Genomic DNA, 19973 nt, shown 5'->3' with positions numbered 1-19973 from the left:
CCCAATTATTAGTTTTATCTCAAAAACACAAAATGAATATGTCTTTCTGGTGAGAGCCAGTCACTGCCACATAGGTTGTCATTTCAGTAACCTGTTCCTATTCCCCTAGGTGTCTGCAGAACTACATTCCCGCCCACAGTTTGACTCTGTCTTGCCCGGTGTGCCGTCAGACCTCCATTCTGCCGGAGAAGGGTGTGGCGGCACTTCAGAGTAATTTCTTCATCACCAACCTGATGGAGGTGCTAAAGAGGAGCCCAGACACTAACCTCAGTGAGGACTGCACTGACGCTATCAATGGAGTGGCCACTGGACTACCACTCTCCTGTCCCAATCATGGAGGAAATGTAAGACGTACACAGCAGCACAGGATAACTAAATGTCTAGTGTACAGAAGCCTGACTGTATGTTAGAAGTATTTTCCTCCTGGCAAGTTGCATTCTGTTCATTTTTGTATGCGAAATTGCTAGAAGTTTTTGCAAAGGGAGTATATGTAAACATAATGTGAAAAGTTATCTTTGGCTTACCACTGATGCTGTGCATAATAATATAATATAATAATGTAATATAATATAATAAAGAGCATTCATATTCAGTATGATATTCAGTTCTTCCTCTCTTTTCATCAGGTAATGGAGTTCTACTGTCCACCATGCGAGACAGCCATGTGTGAGGAGTGTACTAGCGGCGAACACGCAGAACACGCCACCGTCCCACTCAAGGATGTTCTAGAACAGCACAAAGCCTCGCTACAGGAGCAGTTGGATGCTGTCAAAAACAGGCATGTAACACGCTTCTGCACATATTGCTGCAGAATTTTAAGTTACATTGTTTCCTGTTTAAGTAAATTGTCTTATTAAAAATTTGGCTGATTAAGCAGTATGAAGACAAGTGAATAAACTGTAACTCCTATATATATATATGCGTTATCACAAATAAACAAAACTGACTCCAAGCACTATGCAATATGCTTACAAATTTTTAATAATATTTGAATAAAGGGTAAATATGTACATTTTCCTAGACCGGATGATGGGTCTAATTGAAACACCTAAATTCAAGAATTGGTTGTCCCAAGAGGTGTGTCCCAATACTTTTGTCCATATAGTGTACCTCTTAGAAAGTAGATCTTTAGTAGATTGGTTAGTTTGGTTAATGTACAGATTAACTGTTGACGTTTTTGCTGATTTTTTGCCGAAAGTTTGGAATCTGAGGATGATAATACAGTTCTCATACCAGTGATTCTATGCAACATAAATACATTTTGCAGATTGCCAATACTTTTTTGTTTCTCTGTGTGCTGCATTTCTTTTGTTTCTGTATTTATTGTCATTTGGTGAATGAAGATAATTGCCGGTGATTGAAAGCTTTTTATTTTTTTACTTATTTTTGTTTGTTCCCATCACTGTGGTTTGAATGTTAAAGCAGTGGTTTTCAATCCTGATCCTGGGGATTCTAAAATTCTAAAATGTGGAAAATAATAGTAAAAACAAAAAATAAAGAGTAGATTTGTCCAAACATTCGACTAGTAGTGTATAAAAAAACATTAAAAGGGCCATTTGTAATGAAAGTAACATAAAAAGAGATAAAATAAGTAACTTGTTCTTTTTTCCTTAGGCTGCCAGAAATTGACTCTGCACTAGAGGTTCTGTCTGAGATTTTGCAGCAGCTGAGCAATCAGAAGAATTCAATAGAAGAAGTGATTCATGCTACTTTTGAGGAACTTCAGAAGACCCTCAATGTACGGAAGAGTGTTCTGCTGATGGAGCTGGAGGTCAACTACGGACTCAAACAGAAGGCTAGTACACTTATCTAGAGGCCAATGTTTTTTTTTTTTTCATTTTTTTAAATTATTATTCATAGGTACCTAGCTGTTTTGCATGTTCTTACCATCAACTCTTTACAACATTTTGTTTTGTTTTATATTTGTTTTAAAATAGACTTAAAGGCCAGATATACTCATGGCAAAGTTATTTTTTGTTCTTCACTTAGAGATAAAAAGAAGTTCGAAATACCTGAGCAGAGGTAATAGTGTTAGCAAACATCTTGATGCGTCCACGCTGCTGAGAATGGCTTTTTGAGGAATATGTAAAAATATGCACGCACTTTCCTCTGAATAACAAAATAAACACAAAAAAATGACAACAGTGAGAAAACAGTAGTTAAGAAAGCATCTGATCATAGCGATGTGGATATGTTTGCATTCATTTTATGTTTGTGTTTATTTAAATACCACTTTATACAATAGACTGCTTTAAAGCAAGCAACTTTACAGTATTAACCATGAAAAAACATTTCAGTGTCGCTTTCAGTTAGAATTACAACTTCAATTTCTACTATAAAGCAGCTCTCCAGTGTGCTCATGTTTTACCTTTTATCTGACCTCAGTGGACTGAACAGAAGAAATTAACTGGAGAAGATTTCCATGTCCATGTTCGAACTCCAGAGACAAACTCCAAACAAACTTTGTTTTGGCCTGATCTTGAAGTATATCGGGGCCAGAATTGTTTCTTCAGTTATAGTATTACTATATTAAAGGTGCCCTAGATTCAAAAATTGAATTTACCTCGGCATAGTTAAATAACAAGAGTTCAGTACATGGAAAAGACATACAGTGAGTCTCAAACTCCATTGTTTCCTCCTTCTTATATAAATCTCATTTGTTTAAAAGACCTCAGAAGAACAGGCGAATCTCAACATAACACCGACTGTTACGTAACAGTCGGGGTGTACGCCCCCAATATTTGCATATGCCAGCCCATGATCGAGGCATTACACAAGGGCAGCCAGTATTAACGTCTGGATGTGCACAGCTGAATCATCAGACTAGGTAAGCAAGCAAGGACAACAGCAAAAAATGGCAGATGGAGCAATAATAACTGACATAATTCATGATAACATGATATTTTAAGTGATATTTGTAAATTGTCTTTCTAAATGTTTCGTTAGCATGTTGCTAATGTACTGTTAAATGTGGTTAAAGTTACCATCGTTTCTTACTGTATTCACAGAGACAAGAGCCGTCGCTATTTTCATTTTTAAACACTTGCAGTCTGTATAATGCATAAACACAACTTCATTCTTTATAAATCTCTCCAACAGTGTAGCATTAGCCGTTAGCCACGGAGCATAGCCTCAAACTCATTCAGAATCAATGTAAACATTCAAATAAACACTGTACTTACGCGATTAGACATGCTGCATGACGAACACTTTGAGATCCATTTTGAGGGTTATATTAGCTGTTTGAACTTTTTTTATGTTGTTTAAGGCAAGCGCGAGCTCTTGGGGCGTGGAGCACGAGAATTAAAGGGCCACACACCCTGAATCGGCTCATTTCTAATTATGCCCCAAAATAGGCAGTTAAAAAAATGAATTAAAAAAAAATCTATTGGGTATTTTGAGCTGAAACTTCACAGACACATTCAGGGGACACCTTAGACTTATATTACATCTTTTAAAAAAAAGTTCTAGGGCACCTTTAATATTTCCCTTCCCCTAAATGCCACATAAAAACTAGTGAATTGTGATTGACTATTTTACATGCCTGTCTCTTCCTTATTAAGTGGGCAGTTCTCGACCCAAATAAGCTGCAAAGTAGAATAAACTTGTTTATTCTCTGCACTGTTATTTTGCACCCATGCAAGATCTTGGCTCCTCCCATATCAGTCGCACTGTCTTGCTTGTGTGTGGGTCTGACTGTGACATCAGTCCTGGCAGCTGGCAGTGCGTCACATGGGAATGATTCATCTGGAAGAACCAGACCAACTACAGAGGCAGCCTTTTAACACAAAGTAAACAAAGGCAGCGCAGCTAGTCGCTAGCAGGCACAAATAGTTTGGGGCAATGTAATGGAAGAGGACTGTGATAAACAAGTTGAGGTGAGGTAGGATTCTGAATTCAGTTTTTTATGGAGTTCAATTTTTTTAGTTTTAGAATTAAACTGTCAAGTTTTCCTCATTTGGTATCTTTTTATGACCGTTGTATTTGAAATGACTGAACATGATGGCTTTATCAAAGCATGGATCTGTTAGCGTTGAGTACATTTGGTCCGTGTCATGCTATTCTGACTGATCCATTAGACCTTTTTTTCTCAGACAGAATGTCTTTATTAGTACCAGATTCTGTAAATGATGACATATGTATAACAAAACCTAAATACAAAACCTTATGATTATGTTGTCCAACGTGATTTGCGAATTTTCCAGAGCATCTTGTGCTTTAATGAAAGCAAAAACATCTGGTCTTCTGTATAAAGGTTAAGATTATCACAAATTTGTTGAATTGTATTAGTGATCTAGTAATAATGCAGAATATTAAATATTTCCTCTTAGTTTATGTGTATCCTTTACATTTTGTAGATCTAAAAACACAGATTTTCAGTGTGGACTTTTGGAGCCCACTGTATGTGCAATTTATATGTGTATCATCATCTGTTTGTGCCGCTTTGTCTGTGTGGCTGCAGATCTAAATATTTATACCACTGTGAACAAACCTTTTAGCCTCAGTTGGATTCAAGAACGCTTATTTGTAGCGTGTTGTTCCGTTGAATGCGTGTTATTGTACATTTATGTGTATGAATACATAATTTGTATGTCATTGCAGGTGTTGCAAGCTCAACTGGAGTCGTTGCTGCAGGGACAGGAGGGCATACGCAGCAGCTGCAGTTTCACCGAACAGGCTCTTAATCATGGCTCGGAAGCTGAGGTTCTATTGGTCAAGAAGCAGATGAGCGAGCGTCTTGATGAGCTGGCCAATCAGGAGCTCCCACTTCGACCAGAGGAGAACAACCAGCTGGACTTCTTGGTGGAGACCGATGGTCTTCGTAAATCCATCCATAACCTTGGTGCTATAGTAACCACAAATGCTGTAGCCGCAGAAACTGTTGCCACCGGTGAAGGCCTGAGGCACTGCATCGTCGGACAGCCAACCTCTGTGACCATAACAACAAAAGACAGATACGGCGGACTGTGCCGGACAGGAAATGCTCTGCTCATAGCTGATCTTTCTGCCTCTGACGGCACCATAGTGGGGGAAGGCGAAGTCACGGATCATAAAAATGGCACTTATGAGTTTGTATACACGGCCCCGTGTGAAGGCCGCTTCACGCTCTCACTGAAGCTCTATGATCAGCATATTAAAGGCAGCCCATTCAGCATACGTGCCAACAAAATGATGGACATCTCCCTGACTGCAGACGGAGGCAAGAAACGTCTCAAATCTCCAGGAAGCAGCCATGTGAAACAGCGTGCCATCAAACGCCCTGCCAGCATGTACAGCACCGGCAAACGGAAAGAAAACCCAATTGAAGATGACCTCATGTTCCGAATCGGTATGATGGGCACACGTTCCTTTTGTCTGAATCCTGTCCTAACAGATTGCATAAGAAATAATCACTACTACAGTCAGGTCACTGTAAAAGGGGATTGCTTTTATTAGAGAAAACCTGATAGTTTGATCAAACTACAAAAGCTTACAAAAGGAACTACAAAAGGAACAAAATATTTTATATTTGTAAAAAAAAAAAAAAAAGATGAGTCACTCTCTCATACTCTCTCATGACTCTTATTACTCATTACTTTTGCTGAGAAAAGTGTCTCTTTGTTATAGTAGAATAGCTTTTAAATTTCCAGGTGTTTTGTGGATCTAATAATTAGTGTGTGTTCGTCCATCATTGGTCAATATTATAAATCTATGCTAAATATATCTAAATCTATACTCTTAAGAAACAATTAAATATACAATATTAGCAGATGATGAACAATAAAAAAGAATCATCAGTTTTGAATAGATGTCCTTTGGAAGACAAAAATCCATCCATCCATCCTATCTAATTATTTATTTATTTATTTATTGTCCCAAAGGAACTAAAGGCAGAAATAAGGGTGAGTTCACCAATCTGCAGGGAGTTGCTGCTTCTTCTGTTGGCAAGGTCCTGATAGCAGACAGTAACAATCAGTGTGTTCAGGTATACAATTCTAATCACAGTTTAAATCAACTCTTTACCACCCCTCTGTGGGTTGCTTAATGCCTTTTTCATTTAAATAAAACATTTGTAAGAAATAAAATGCTTAATTTCATGTTTTTTTTAAAGATGCAAATTGTTTCAATTGTAGATATTTACAAATGATGGACAGTTTAAGAGTCGATTTGGAGTGAGGGGCCGATCGCCAGGACAACTTCAACGGCCAACTGGTGTCGCTGTGCACCCCAATGGTGACATCATCATTGCTGACTATGATAATAAATGGGTCAGCATTTTCTCCAGTGATGGCAAGTTTAAGGTATCTGCATCTGTTTTTTGTTAAATTAGTTTTATTAAGGATTTTTTAAGAATTTATGACAAATAGATTTTTTACCAAATACTTATTATCAGAAATTATTGTTATTGCCATGTTTTTTATAAATACACATAAAAAAAGGAAAATTCATTCTGGAGGTTGAATTTTGACTTTTCTCTCTCTCTCTCTCTCTTGTGCCCTTTGTGTCTTTTTTTAGACTAAAATTGGCTCAGGGAAGCTCATGGGTCCTAAGGGTGTGTCTGTTGATAGAAATGGCCACATCATTGTGGTTGACAATAAATCTTGCTGCGTCTTCATTTTCCAGCCCAATGGAAAACTTGTCTCCAAGTTTGGCAACCGAGGCAACAGTGACAAACAATTTGCAGGTACTTACCTTGGTTACATACAGGAACTTATTCAGCCTTCATGTGCCATCTGAATTATTGTAAATAGAAGTTTCCTAGACAGAAATTGGACATGAATGGCCTCTCAAAACTATTTTGATCCCTAAGTTTCCAAATTGGGCAAGCCATAAACTTTCAGCATGGCCGAGGAGAGAAACATTGCTGTAGTGACTAGTGACTGTTAAGATTCATTAGTTTTTCCCACATATATACACTATATTGCCAAAAGTATTGGGACACCCCTCCAAATCATTGAATTCAAGTTTTCCAATCACATCCAATCACAAAAATCAAGCAGCTAGGCATGCAGACTGCTTCTACAAACATTTGTGAAAGAATGGGTCGCTCTCAGGAGCTCAATGAATTCAAGCGTGGTACCGTGATAGGTTGCCATCTGTGCAATAAGTCCATTCATGAAATTTCCTCACTACTAAATATTCCACGGTCAACTGTTAGTGGTATCATAACAAAGTGGAAGCAATTGGGAACAACAGCAACTCAGCCACAAAGTGGTAGGCCACGTAAAATCACAGAGCGGGTTCAGCGCATGCTGAGGCACACAGTGCGCAGAAGTCGCCAACTTTCTGCAGAGTCAATAGCTACTGACCTCCAAACTTTATATGGCCTTCAGATTAGCTCAAGAACAGTGTGTAGAGAGCTTCACGGAATGGGTTTCCATGGCCGAGCAGCTGCATCCAAGCCTTACATCACCAAGTGCAATGCAAAGCGTCGGATGTAGTGGTGTAAAGCACGCCACCACTGGACTCTAGAGCCGTGGAGACGTGTTCTCTGAAGTGCCGAATCACACTTCTCTGTCTGGCAATCCGATGGATGAGTCTGGGTTTGGCGGTTGCCAGGAGAATGATACTTGCCTGACTGCATTGTGCCAAGTGTAAAGTTTGGTGGAGGGGGGATTATGGTGTGGGGTTGTTTTTCAGGGGTTGGGCTTTGCCCCTTAGTTCCAGTGAAAGGAACTCTTAATGCTTCAGCATACCAAGACATTTTGGACAATTTCATGCTCCCAACTTTGTGGGAACAGTTTGGGGATGGCCCCTTCCTGTTCCAACATGACTGCGCACCAGTGCACAAAGCAAGGTCCATAAAGACATGGATGAGCGAGTTTGGTGTGGAGGAACTTGACTGGCCTGTACAGAGTCCTGACCTCAAACCGATAGAACACCTTTGGGATGAATTAGAGCGGAGACTGCGAGCCAGGCCTTCTCGCCAACATCACTGCCTGACCTCACAAATGTGCTTCTTGAAGAATGGTCAAAAAATTCCCATAAACACACTCCTAAACCTTGTGGAAAGCCTTCTCAGAAGAGTTGAAGCTGTTATAGCTGCAAAGGGTGGGCCAACTCCATATTAAACCCTACGGATTAAGAATGTGATGTCATTAAAGTTCATGTGCATGTAAAGACAGGCATCTCAAAAATTTTGGCAATATAGTGTAGCTTTCTTTTACCATTATAATCATGTATATTTACATGTATAAATAACTATTTGATGCATATTGTACAGTATGTACAGCGAAAATAGCATTTATTTGAAAGAAATCCCAGAATCATCAGCAAGCCGACTATCTAGATAGCACAGTGAATGTATAAAGTAGCATAATGTTTATATGGTTGCCAACAAATGGGATGCTAAAAATCTGTTGGATATTGACTAAATATCTTCTATACATTTTAGCTTTAATAAGATTTCCCCAAGAAATAATGAAGAATGAACCTGGCGGCTTCCTATTCTTTCTGAAAAAACAACACAACACATTCATAATTACGATTTCAGAAGTATGAATTTTAGATAACACATGAAGGCAGCATTAATCTAATGATCATGTACTTGCTCAAATTGCTTCAGCCTTCAGCTCATACAGTATCTAAAACTGTTCTCTCGAACTAATTTTTCAACCAAAAGGCCACATATCACAACTGTTATGGCGATTGTGAAAAAAGCACTTACATGGGACACTTAATGACAAAGTGATGAGGGCTTCACTTTACCAAAAGTTCAATGTGCAACTCTTTTTCTTTCCTTTTTAAAGGTCCCCACTTTGCAGCAGTGAATCAAAATAATGAAATCATTGTGACTGATTTTCATAATCATTCTGTAAAGGTAAAATATCATTCTAATATATTGCCATGTCATATTCCTCAAATGTGCTGTCTAAATTGTTAGTCACTTTTAGCCACATTGTGGTTACGTTTTGAAAAACACTTCACTCATACCTGTTCAAAGTCATTCAAAAACATCAGTCTTTTTAAATATTGATGTGTTAATGCAGATTGTCATCAAATTGCAGGTGTTCAGTCCAGAGGGTGAGTTTATACTGAAGTTTGGGTCGAATGGCGAAGGAAATGGGCAGTTTAATGCACCGACGGGTGTGGCGGTAGATGCCAATGGCAATATTATAGTGGCTGACTGGGGCAACAGCCGGATACAGGTAACGGGCACAGGACAACTGAATATTTCACAAAAAAATTTGATTAACCTGAAACTTTTTGTTAGGGCTACAAATTAAACAGTGAGATGAATTGAACAGTGTGATGACTGGCAGTATATTTTGGTCATGTCAGCTAAAAGATTGTAGATTTAACATTTTTATATCATCCATCTGTGGGACTCCAGGTGTTTGACAGCAGTGGATCCTTCCTGTCCTACATCAACACCTCCGCAGACCCTCTGTATGGCCCGCAAGGACTGGCTCTCACCTCTGATGGCCACGTTGTGGTGGCAGACTCTGGGAACCACTGTTTCAAAGTATACCGTTATCTACAATAGCACTCTCACTTCTACAGCACTTATTCCTTCAATCAGCCGCCCCTCGTGCCAAATGGGACCCTCATATTGCATTGAAGTTGTCGTTTTAGCCTCATTCGTGACACCCTCACCTTGCAGAGAAGAACAAACTGTAGGAAATGAGATTCTGTACCATGATCATAGTAGTTTGCACACCTAAAAACATTGGTTTTGCAATTTAAAGGAATAGTTCACCCAAAAAATATAAATTCTGTCTTTTTACCTTGTTGTTCAAAATCCATATTAATTTCTTTTTTTCCATGGAACATAAAAGGCACATTTTTAAAGAATATATAGCCATTCTTGTCTGTAATATTAAAAGTGCATTACAGCCATAAACATGTTGTTCTCTATAATCCAAGCCATACAAAGACCCTGTGAGGAACAGACCGAATTTTGTTATTCACTAAAAATCATCCATTCCACTGTAACTCTCAAATTAAATATATTGCGTTGATGTCAGCATTGATGCATTACTTTCGTAATTCATTTCAGTTTCAGTGAAGAGGAAGATAAACAATATATGTTAAATTATAACTTTTTTTGAGTGCCATAATTTTGTCTTAACACGAGCTGTATTGACTACTTTTTCTCTCTTTTGTTTTTCACTTTTATTATATGATCCATGATCCTTAAAAAAAAATCAACTTTTGTGCTCCATGGAAGAAAATCACAGTGATTTGGAACAAGTAGTGAGAAAATGATGACAGAAATGTAATTTTTGAATGAAACTGTCCCTTTAAGAATGAAGCTATATAGATTAGGTTATGCTGTTCTACACTTTTGACTCAAAAACTGCTATACATTAGGGGAATAATTCATGTTTCTATGGTGTTAAAAAAAAAAAAAAAAAAAAATCTAAGCATTCTTGTTTCACCACTCAATTAATTAAAAAGGGAACTCTGTAATGCGACTCCAAACTGCTATTAAATTTTATACATCTACACATCAAACAGACAAAAATAATCTCACTATGGTTGGCCAGTATCACCAATATTTGAGTTGTTTAAAAGAGATGTCAGGAATATTTCTAACTTATACCACAATATATGTGCTTCTCTGATTATGACTGTGATGTGCACAACAGTGGTTGGTACGATGTTTGTATAATGCAATTACTGTACGTCTCTAATCACTTTAACCCATAATATGCAAGAAACAAATCACTTGATTTGCTGTTTAGATAAACAAAAAATACTTTTTTTTTTTTTTTTTTAGTATCACTGCACTGTTGAATTAAAATCTGCCATTTCATTTATAAAAGATGCTAATTAATTTTAATTTGTGCCATTCAGAGAATTGACCAGAAAAAGTCGGTGATGTATCACATGCGCAATTCACCCGATGCACTTTGTGATTTAGCAACACAAAATACATATAGTGCTAATATTAAAGGGCCCATGGTTGACATGCATTATTAGTGATCATTGTGTTGTGTGAGTGGTTATTTTGTGTTGCTGACAAATCATGTTCATACTCATAATGCTTAAACTGAAAAAGTGCCCTGTTTTGTTTTTTTCCTTCAAGTGTACTCATGCCAAACAGATGAATGCATAAAGTAAATCTTCCTCGTCTTACTGTATGTCTGTTTTCCTGTACAGTCCTACACATGGAACTAGTGCTGCTTGTTTGCACAAAATACACAATAATATCACATACATTCCAAAATGTATTTTTCCCCTTTATACCCACAAGCCTGCTTTTTTGTAGCAATAAAGCTTGAATCTTACTCCTTTGTTGTATTAACTTTATGCTTTTTGGCATAAAACACCAGTTATGCTTTCAAATTTGTTTTAACGTCACATTCAGGTGACCAGTGTTATATCATTATATTTGCACAGCACATGAATTAACATTATATTATTTGAGTTGTTCTGAATCTATTCAAGTCTTAGAGATACTGACCTACAGATGAAAATAGAGTACTTAAAGGGATAGTTCACCCAAAAATGACAATTTGATGTATATCTGCTTACCCCCAGGGCATCCAAGATGTAGGTGACTTTGTTTCTTCAGTAGAACACAAATGATTTTTAACTGCAACCGTTGCCGTCTGTCAGTCAAATAATGGGAGTGAACGGGAACTTCTACTATAAGAGTAAATAAAACTTGCTTAGACAAATCCAAATTAAACCCTGCGGCTCGTGACAACACATGACACGAAACGATCGGTTTGTGCGAGAAACCGAACAGTATTTATATATATATACATTTTTTACCTCTAATACACCACTATGTCCAACTGTGTTCAGCATTCGCTTAGTGAGGTCTGATTGCGCTCTGATGTCTCGTGCATATACTTCAATGAGTGCTAGACATCACTGCTGTTGTCAGAGCGCGATCAGACCTCACTAAGCGAATGCTGAACGCGGTTGGACATAGTGGTGTATTAGAGGTAAAAAATGATATAAATACTCTTTGGTTTCTTGCACGAACCGATCGTTTCGTATCTTAGGACATCAATGTGTCGTCACGAGCCGCAGGGTTTAATTTGGAATTGTCTAAGCAAGTTTTATTTACTCTTATAGTAGAAGTTCCCGTTCACTCCCATTATTTGACTGACAGACAGCAACGGTTGGAGTTAAAAATCATCATTTGTGTTCTACTGAAGAAACAAAGTCACCTACATCTTGGATGCCCTGGGGGTAAGCAGATAAACATAAAATTTTCATTTTTGGGTGAACTATCCCTTTAATTTTATAAGGACACTTAATTGTTCTGTTGTACTTTTACTAGTTTCAATCTTCTAGAACCGAAGATTGAAACAGAAGACATAGTAAGGTTACACTTCATTTCAGTGGTCCACTTCGTAACTTTGCAACTACATGTCAACTCTCAGAGAATTAGCAGACTATTAGGCTAGGGTTAGGTGTTAGGGTTAGTAGAATAAGTTGACATAGTTGCTAAGTTTCATATAGTCAGCAGAATGTCTGTTGGGGGACCATCAATATACAGTGTTAGCAGATATTTAGCAGACAGTTTACTAATACTCTTATGAGAGTTAGCTGAAATGTAGTTGCAAAGTATTTAATTAGTAGAATGGACCATCAAAATATAGTGTTACCCATCATAAACACTTGTAGCTTCACGACAGAGCTACACTCTGTTCTCTGAGTTGAGTGGACTGCAGTTATCTATGAGCATTACTTTCCAGCCAAGAAAACCTCCTAATTCCTTCTACAATTTAGGGTACATTTCCTGTCCATTGATCAAAAAAACATTTCCAACAGTTGTCATTAATTTTTTTTTAATCCATTTAGGGAAAGCATATTATAATCTCACAAATATTTTGTTTTATTGCTTGAAATTTCCCCGATGTCCCTTCAATTAATTTTTGCAGTGTCCATTTTTGAAGCGAGTAGATCTCAGGTTCAATATAATAAATTAAATTGTAAAAATCATCTATATTAAATTAATTCCTAAAATATAAAATGCATTAGAAAAGTTTTTTTTTTGTTCGATATCTGCAAAAGTTGTCAACTTTTGTATACTCTACGTTGTATACTGTTGTCTGATAGCATTTCTTCCTAGCATGTTAGAGTATTTAAGCAATTGACAAAATTAAACCTTACAGTAATTCACAACACAGAGTCAAATACAAAACTTTTTTTTTTTTATTTTCAATGGTCAAACTTGCAAAACATCTAGAAAAATATACAACAAAATGCGGAACCTTACCACAACAACAAACATAAAAGAAAGAAGAATATTCACATTTTTCCCCATAAGAGATAAAAGCACATTCTTTTTTTCCTCAATATTCAAAAGCACCGTTTCCTCACATATCCCCACAGTAGCCTGAATCGTTGGAGAGCTGAGAGTTGGAGCTCCGGTTTGAAGAGGAGTTCCATATGTCCAAATTCATGTGTGGTCCAAAGGGATTGAAGCTGGAGTACTGTTTTCCGGGGCAGGCGCCACCTGGTTCACGGTTGAAGGGTGCGACGGGTGAGATGGGCGAGTGGGGTGAGACTGGAGCGGAGCGCTCTGGGTGGAAGTGGTTCTGGTAAGGTTCGCTCTGAGGTGTCCAGATAGAGCCAAAAAGACTGGACATGGGTGACAGACTTCTGGTTCCTGAAAAGTATGGCTGGAAAAGAAAAACGGCCAGTCTTTGAGCATTGCTTTAATATTCCTAATTTAACAAAGAATCTACTTCTCAAATAAACAGCGTGTTTCTAAGGTGCTCTGAATAAGAATGCCCAAACAGTTTTTAAACAAAGATGCCAATGTAAACAGTTTTTTTTTGCATTTGTTTGCAATTTGTGGCTATTTAAACTTTTTTTTTTTTTTTACAATTTTACTGCAGTGTCTCACACAAGTGTCTCACAGCAGCCACCGAGCGAACACACAGAGTAACGTTATAACATCATTTTCAACACTCTCAAATGTATGTATCTAATATCAACAGAGCTGCGTCACCTCATACTCATGACCAGAAAAGCGGAGGCGGCACCGGCGACTGTCATAATAAAAGTTCCGCTGATCACTCCAGCGGCCTTGTTCAGCTCTCACAACACTCAGTCCTGCTCCCTATCCCTATTCTTTTGCACCGTCCGTTGAGGTGAAGACCACGTCCCAAGATTCCACGCTCAAACTTGGCATCATCAAGCTATGCCTTTGTTTTCAAAAGGCCTCTAGCGACCTCTAGTGGACATAATTCTTACATACTGCACCTTTAAATGTCTCCCTGCTAAAATAAAACTCTTGGAAATGAGGGAATTAAAAGTCCTTAAGTAAATTGCAGTTTAAAGTAAATTACTATACTTAATAGGATTATTTGTTTATTATTTTACAGTGCAGTTGTAACACTATTTATATCTTATAATATATTCTTCTTATTATTATATAATCTCCCTCAGATCTATCATAATCTCTGAATAATCTCAAACAAAAGTGTTTCAGTTGATAAGAAAATACTTTAGCTGCTTTTTCACCATTGGGCCAAACTGTTTTTGTTGCTTTACTGTTCCATTGCGTGCCAATCCGACCCAGCGAGTACATATATGTTTTCAACTGTGCTGAGAATGTGTAAAATATAGATAATTGAGAACTGTTTGTAATTGTGCCATGCCAAACCAAGCTTTAGTGGAAATATAATTTGGAACCGCTCCTTAGCATTCTTAGAACTGTTTGGGCCAATGGTGAAAATGCGATTATAGTCAAAAGCAAATTAACAAAGATACTGTTGAATGCCTTTAATTGTGGCAATTTTTGTCTTTATCAAAAAAAAAAAAAAAAAAATGGTATCAAGACAAGACACAACAGGCAAAAATAATGTTTTCCATGCATTGGTCAATTTTGAGATTTAGAGCTACTTGACTTTTCATAGTGTTTCAGACTAGTGGAAAGAAAACATCCAAAATACACTTTTAAGTGTTTATTGTATTGCACTTTTTCTATTTGCATTTTCTTATGCTCTGAGCTGGAAATCTCCACTTCAGTAGCACTTTATTGCTATCTACATTCTGAACATTTTTACAGAGGGGTTTGTTCATCATTCACCTGACTTTATACAACATTTTATTACTAAAAACATTGACTGATGTCGTCAACAAAATAAAACTTTGAGAATTTTGAGCCTGGCTTTAGCCATTGTGCGGATTTCTATTCTGGACATGTATGTAAATCAGTGCATATTTAATTAGGTAAGGCCTCATTTGCATATTTAAACATAACATTTCAGAAATGTAATCAATCAACTGGTGAAATATGGGAATATCAGTTACATTTTTTCCCTATACACCTGGATTGTCTTGTCCCAAATATCAGTATTTTTCCAAAGTATTGTATCAAAGTTAGAATTCCAGCATTGTGAGAACACTACTGCCGTAAAAATGATTTTTTGAAAGTGCTTGACAAAAACAAACACTCGTGTAAATCTCACCTTGCTGCCCACGCAACTGCCAGTGTCCCATGTGGAGTTCATGTCATGGGCTCCATTCTCTCCCCAGACTGGCTGATGGCTTTGGGTCATGGTTTGGCTTTCAGGGCATGAGAATGGATTTTGGTAATTTCCATTACCTTCATGGACAAAACAAAGAAAATTATCACTCATCCTTCGGTAACTACATACTACAGAGAGAAATTTCTGAAATTAACAGAAAACCCCTCACCTGTTGGCATATAGTTGGTCTGATCACTATAGGGATACTGACTGGTACTCTGGCTGTTCATGTTGTTCCAAGGGAAGCTTCATAAAATTGAGACATTAGCATTTAAATTTTTCAGTGGATGGATGCGAATGAAGTCAAAAATAAATACAATAGAACTAAAAGCCTGAGACATACCCGTCATATCCGGATGAGGGACTCTGAGGGACAAACGGGGGGGATTCGGGCATGTTGTACCTGAATCCATTGGTCAGAGGAACGGAGGCGGCTGACCATGTCTCTTCAATCACATTAGAGCCAATTACATCTGTGGAAACCAAAATGCATGATCACATAAATAAAAATTACGATCTTACATCTACATAATGATCCTCTCTAGAAATGTAATGTTTAAATGTCCCTCACCGATGTTTTTGTCCACACCTGCAGCTACATCAGCGAAGCTGTTAGGGAGTACAGGCTCAGGACAGACTTCTGGGTTTTGGCATGGTTCCCTGACATATAGATTGTTCATGCTGTGGACAAATGTGTATAAAGATCGTCAATCACTTTTAGATTTCTCAATCATTTAAGCTGAATAACTTAAGAAAATTTAGTCGTTTTACCTTTGAGTTTTGTAGGTATAGTTCATGTTCAGGTAGCATTCCCGATCTTTTGGATATGGGTTGTACTGAATGTTGTCTCCTAAAAAAACAAACACCATACAGCAAATTTTGATTAAAATATTATTTATAATAAATTCCCTTCAGCAGCTTATACTGTGTTCACGCCATGTCGTAATTGCTGTAAGCCTCGAGATGACAACACGTGACGTTCTATTCGGAGCTGTTCACTTCCTTGGACTGGGAATTATATGTTTCTATGGCGACACTATCAAGGGCTAAATGAATCTGCAGTAGTCAAGTGGTAAAAATAGTGGTCTCAGAAAATTCCCATCTTAAAAGCTGTAATTACGAGCTCTCCAAGGACATCTCTAAATTGCGTTAATTTCAACATGGCGTGAACACACCTTTAGTACAAAAGTGTGTAGTAAGCGCATGTGTGTGATCTCTTACTCCTGCATGGATGTCTGTTGGGGTCTCTTTCTCCCTCTATGCTGCTGGCACTGCTCCAGCTGCCCCAGGACCCTCGGCTGGCTCTTACACTGCCTGATGAACTGCTTGAATCAGAGCCTGACTCCCACTGCAGACGTCGCTCTGGACACTTGCGCCTCGGTCTGACTAAACACGTGCCTGCGTTTGCGTAAAAGAAAACCGATTAACAGAACTGATGTGGAGAATTACCCCTGGTCAGTTAACATACACACGTTTGTTTTTGAATTGTGGGGACATTGGTAATGGTTTTTATACTGTACAAACTGTATTTTCTATCGCCCTACACCTAAACCTAACCATCACAGAAAACTCTGCACATTTTTATTTTCTCAAAAAAAAAAAAAAAACTCATTCTGCATGATTTACAAGCCTTTTTGAAAAATGGGGACATGGGGTAATGTCCTCATAAGTCACCCTCTCCTTGTAATACTTATGTCATACCCATGTCATTATACAAATTTGTGTCCTGATATGTCGCAAACACACACACACACACACACACACACACACACACACACACACACACACACACACACACACACATATATATATACATACATACATACATACATATATATATATGATGAATGTATATGTATGATATTGATATTGTGACAATGAAGACTGGAGTAATGATGCTGAAAATTCAGCTTTGCCATCACAGGAATAAATTAAATTTCAAAGTATTAAAATAGAAACAGTTCTTTTAAATTGTAATGATATTTCACAATATTACTGTTTTTACAGTATTTTGATCAAATGTTCAAAAACATTTTAAAAATCTTTAAAAAGTTCATGTTGTCTTCAACAACCGTAGTAACATTAGGATGTTCAGGAACACTGGTATGATGTTTTTCACACATACAGTGGTGAGACAGAGGAACTGCTATACATCACTTCCTCACCATTGTGTTTGAGAGGGCTGTCTGGGTTGGCTCCTATTTTAGGTAGTTCAGGTTTCATGTTGCGGGTTCTAGCAGCGTTACGTGGAGGTTCTCTCTCACTCTCTGTCACCATGACAACACTGTTTTCAGGAAGTCTGTTTAGGATTGCCAGAATGAAAGAAAATAAACCATAATAAACAGATACAATAGTAGTAGTATTGCCATTTCAGCTTCACAGGCTATTTGATGGCAGATACAGATTCAACATTCAATAAACACAAAAATTTTAAGAAAAACATCAAAAAAAATTGTAAATAGTTTCTTCTGATAAAAATAGATGTCTCATGACATTAATATTACATACAATATTGGCATTTTGGTAGTTCTTGCTTATAGCATGTTGTCTCATGTTTTATGATTTGGCTGATTTTAGATGTATTAATTCGCTCGTTTGTTTCAATAAATCATTTGGTAATTGATTTATTGAAATTGTTGGTTAATGAATTAACTAACAATGAGAAATACAGTTGTTAAAGTATTCATTAATCTTTGTTACTGTTAGCTATTAAAATATAGCTGTTCATTGTTAGTTCATGTTAGCTCAGGTCCATTAACTAAGGTTAACAGATGCAACTTTTGATTTTAATACTGTATTAGTAAATGCTAAAAATTAACATTAACTAAAATTAATAAGGGCTTTAGAAGTATTTTTCATTTTTACAAATGTAAACAAATGGAACTTTATTGTAAAGTGTCATACATCATCAATCTTAAAATATGACTTAAATTATGAATTGTAAATTGGGGTCAATAATTGAATTAAAAACTGCTAAAACTGCTATTGACAATCAAAATGCAGCAAATCATGATTTAAATCAATCCGCTGTCAGTTCACACTACTACTTGGAACACAACATAACTATCACAAGATAACTAACATCTGAAGGTAACATCTGCGCACTACAACATTTTCATCGTTTCATCACAAACGCTTACCCAGGAATGAGCTCAGATGCCTTTCTGCGACTTCTGCCTGTGTTTTTCTTTGCTTTGGGGTTGGTGGCAGACACTCCAAGTTCTGCATCTTTCTCCGGTCTCTTCTTCTGACTGCCGCCTCTTTCTATCTTCTGAGGGGCACAAACAATTAATTTTTCTTAGTGAGGTTAAAACAAAACAAAACAAAGAACCGTAACACAAAGAACCTTTTGTTAAAATGTTGCACAGATTTTAGCAGGGTAAAATGATAGGTGATAGCTCTTACCTCTTCATCTACATTATCCCTTTTTTCTGCATTGATTTTTCTTTTACACTCCTCATTTTTCATCACTTCATCTGCAGGCTGAGGGACTCTGCCTGCTGTGACGTTTTCAGGCAATCCAGGGAGTGTTTCCATAGGAAACATATCAGCTGGCAAAGCCTTGTCCTCCATGGATTCTCTAAAGTGCTCTTTCTTCTCAGCAGAGAGAAGGGTTTCATCTAATATATCGTTGTTATTGTTGTTGTTATTACAAACTTCTGGGTCTAACTCAAAGGTGTGATCTCTATCTTCATCGATTGGAGGGTTGCAAAAGTCCGAGGTAGCAGAAACACTAGCAGCGGCAGTTGCGGGGCTATTTTTATATCTACTGTAGAGGAACGACACCTTAGTCTGCTTCTTTGGAGGCTGGGAAGAACCTCCAGTACTTTTCTTGGATGAGGACTGTGACCGAATTGCCCCATTGGCCACAGCTGGAGATCCCCTTCCCTTGCCTTTATCAGAGGGGTGGCTTGTGTCTGTGTAGTTCTTACAACTGCCTTTTCCTCTACTAAATAAACAAACAAGCAAGCAAACAAACAGACAATAATTATTTAAAAATGGCTCCAATTGGCTAACAAGCTAAGCTGTTAATAATCAACAGCTAACTAGAATCAAGAAAAATATATATAATTTATATAAAAATATGCTGCTTATATTTCCATGTTACAAAAACAGACAAAAAACACAAACTAACAAACAATGCCTTTTTTAATAATAATATTTATATAATAAATGTAATTATTACTGAATATTAGTACTAGTAGTAGAACTAATAATTAACTGCTTTGTTATATTTTTAATAATAATTGTTTGCATGATAATATTAATTATTTAAAGTTTTATTGAATACTAGATCTATATTTTACAGTACTAGTAGTAGAAATAATTTACTACTGTAGTATTATTATTATTATTATTATTATTATTATTAATGTTAAAATAATAAAAGTAATTACTGAATATTTGTATTGAATACTAGATCTTTATTTTACAGTAGTAAAATAAACAAATAATAATTTACTCTTTTGTTATTATTATTATCATCTTTTACCTTCTGTGTACAGGCAACAGTTTAATACAATTCTATAATACAATTATAAAATAATA

At 37.0% G+C, this 19973-nt stretch overlaps 2 protein-coding genes across 6 annotated transcripts in view; one reads left to right on the top strand and one right to left on the bottom strand.

Moving 5' to 3' along the window:
* Window positions 1–11213, top strand: part of trim2a (tripartite motif containing 2a) — a 30128-nt gene extending 18915 nt beyond the window's left edge. For both annotated transcript variants that reach the window (XM_048197222.1, XM_048197223.1), the window contains exons 3-12: window positions 110–344; window positions 627–778; window positions 1615–1795; window positions 4603–5329; window positions 5862–5965; window positions 6114–6281; window positions 6496–6664; window positions 8730–8800; window positions 8988–9128; window positions 9314–11213. In XM_048197222.1, the coding sequence (XP_048053179.1) occupies window positions 110–344; window positions 627–778; window positions 1615–1795; window positions 4603–5329; window positions 5862–5965; window positions 6114–6281; window positions 6496–6664; window positions 8730–8800; window positions 8988–9128; window positions 9314–9466 (2101 nt within the window). In that variant the 3' untranslated portion in view covers window positions 9467–11213. The remainder of the gene's footprint in view (window positions 1–109; window positions 345–626; window positions 779–1614; window positions 1796–4602; window positions 5330–5861; window positions 5966–6113; window positions 6282–6495; window positions 6665–8729; window positions 8801–8987; window positions 9129–9313) is intronic.
* Window positions 11214–13080: 1867 nt separating this feature from the next.
* tmem131l (transmembrane 131 like) overlaps window positions 13081–19973 on the bottom strand; it is a 53976-nt gene continuing 47083 nt past the window's right edge. For all 4 annotated transcript variants that reach the window (XM_048197218.1, XM_048197221.1, XM_048197219.1 and 1 more), the window contains 10 exons: window positions 18831–19374; window positions 18566–18696; window positions 17591–17724; window positions 16647–16823; window positions 16197–16275; window positions 15997–16106; window positions 15769–15898; window positions 15595–15671; window positions 15366–15502; window positions 13081–13568 (listed from right to left, as the gene is read on the bottom strand). In XM_048197218.1, coding sequence (XP_048053175.1) covers window positions 13263–13568; window positions 15366–15502; window positions 15595–15671; window positions 15769–15898; window positions 15997–16106; window positions 16197–16275; window positions 16647–16823; window positions 17591–17724; window positions 18566–18696; window positions 18831–19374 — 1825 coding nt within the window. In that variant the 3' untranslated portion in view covers window positions 13081–13262. The remainder of the gene's footprint in view (window positions 13569–15365; window positions 15503–15594; window positions 15672–15768; window positions 15899–15996; window positions 16107–16196; window positions 16276–16646; window positions 16824–17590; window positions 17725–18565; window positions 18697–18830; window positions 19375–19973) is intronic.

This window comes from Megalobrama amblycephala, linkage group LG7 (genome assembly GCF_018812025.1).
Source record: "Megalobrama amblycephala isolate DHTTF-2021 linkage group LG7, ASM1881202v1, whole genome shotgun sequence".
In the NCBI taxonomy this organism is placed as follows: Eukaryota; Metazoa; Chordata; class Actinopteri; order Cypriniformes; family Xenocyprididae; genus Megalobrama; species Megalobrama amblycephala.
This window is presented reverse-complemented; position numbering and strand designations above follow the sequence as displayed.